General features: G+C 39.3%; 1 protein-coding gene across 1 annotated transcript in view; it reads right to left on the bottom strand.

The window, feature by feature from the left end:
• DSCR3 (DSCR3 arrestin fold containing) overlaps positions 1 to 1,825 on the bottom strand; it is a 59,433-nt gene that overhangs the window by 16,102 nt on the left and 41,506 nt on the right. The window contains exon 3 of the mRNA XM_023519592.1: positions 1,234 to 1,383. Coding sequence (XP_023375360.1) covers positions 1,234 to 1,383 — 150 coding nt within the window. The remainder of the gene's footprint in view (positions 1 to 1,233; positions 1,384 to 1,825) is intronic.

Below are 1,825 nucleotides of genomic sequence, written 5' to 3'. Positions count from 1 at the left end.
AAATATCAGAGAAAGTAACAGGTATGATCAGTGAAAACAATCTTATTCCGCTGAATATATTCTAATGAACATATTCTTGTATTTAAAATGAATACTATTAAATAACTACTGTGTAGATAAAGCAAGCTGATGCTGATTCTAGATAGATAATAATCACTTTCTTTCATGGTAGAAATATTCCCAACCTGGAAAGCCGGTCATAAGACTCATGTCCGTGTACCAGCAATTGGTATTTTTATGTCAACAGATTTAGCTCTCCCTGGATCTAGATACTTACCCAGTCATTACCGTTACTTCCTAGGAGTTGTCCAAAGCCTTTGGTGTGTGTGTGCACATATATGTATATATATCCTTACATACACATATATTGCCTTGACACAGGTATGCTAATGATAAAGAACTGGAACCATGTTTTTCTTCACAGAAACATTTATTGCAATAGAGTTCATCGTATTATTTGTGATCCTTCTTGACAATTTCTTAAGCAGCTCATAAAACTCAACACAACAGACAAACTTTTGGTGAAACCCTCACAGGTGTCTAGAAGATTCTTATTTTAAAGGTGCTATTATTGTAAGCTCTATCAAGACCAAATTATTAACTAAAACTTAATTCATAAATCAAAAACATTCCTAACTTCTATCCCCTTACATGGAACATTGAATAGTTTTATCTCATAGCAAGGAACCGCTACAAGGCTATCACAAAAGTATCTTTCTTTCTGCTGAAAAAAGGCAAGCTCTTCTCTTGACCTGAGTCATGACTCCACACTGTTCCTGAGACAACAATAGCAACTGTGAAAGACATCCTCAACTAGCAGAGGCAGACAGGAAGTCATAAATCCACTTCCCCTCATTGACAAGGTTTGTTCACTAAAGAATAGACGCCTATGTTAAAGTAATTGCCTGGGGGTATAAAACAAAGAGATAGTTATAAATACAAAACAGACAGTTAATGCTGGTGCCAGAAGGCAGTTAGGGGTGTCAGTGTGGCCTGAAAAGAGACTGAAAAAAACAGAAAAAAGAAGTTATAGCACAGGTCCTTCAGGGTTCCTGTCAAAAATAAAAATTAGCATTTTACAGGGCAAAATGACAAAACAACAACAGAGGTCTCAGCAATAAGTACAATATTAAATTCTTGGGTCCATCTATTAATTTTCAGTGAAAGACAAACCACACTGTTTTATATAAGAAAAATGATGAAGTCAATTCGACAAAATTAGGAAACTCTCACCTGAATGTTGACAAACACGCCATGGTAAGTCTCATACAGAACTTTGTTACCCTTCACGTGCAGAGGAAATTCAAAAGGAACTTCTGTTTTGCCACTGGGAAACTTCCCTGGCTTCACCATTTCTATGGTGCTGCTGATAATCTGGATGGGCTGTAAACAAAAACCAACTCAGTCATCAGCAGGCACTTGTAGATCCCTTTCACGTTACAGTGTCTACTAATAATCTCCTCAAAGACAGAACACCCAGAGTCTCTGGGGGCTCCCATCCTGGTTTCCTGGGCAGCACAGTGCTGGGTGGACAGCTGAATGGCCAGCCAGCTCCCTTTTTTATGTCTCTGCACAAAAATAGTTTGTTTACAACATGAAACACTTAGGTGCCTGGTATACAGTAGGAACTAACCTATTCAAACCTCTCTCTTCCCTGCATATTTCACTTAACCTTTCTGATGGCCCCTATCTCCACAATGAAGAAACAGACAGCACAGTGAGCCCACCTTGCTAGCAGGCCTGACCTGTAAACCTGGGTGTCATCCTTGCCCCATCCCAGCTCTTTTCAACAGCTGCCAGCCTCTTCCCAGCCTTCTCAGTGCAC

The sequence above is a fragment of the Otolemur garnettii genome, unplaced genomic scaffold (assembly GCF_000181295.1).
Source record: "Otolemur garnettii isolate 467f Iridium unplaced genomic scaffold, OtoGar3 scaffold00180, whole genome shotgun sequence".
Classification (NCBI taxonomy): Eukaryota; Metazoa; Chordata; class Mammalia; order Primates; family Galagidae; genus Otolemur; species Otolemur garnettii.
The sequence above is the reverse complement of the archived record's forward strand: the minus strand, read 5'-3'. Positions and strand labels throughout refer to the sequence as shown.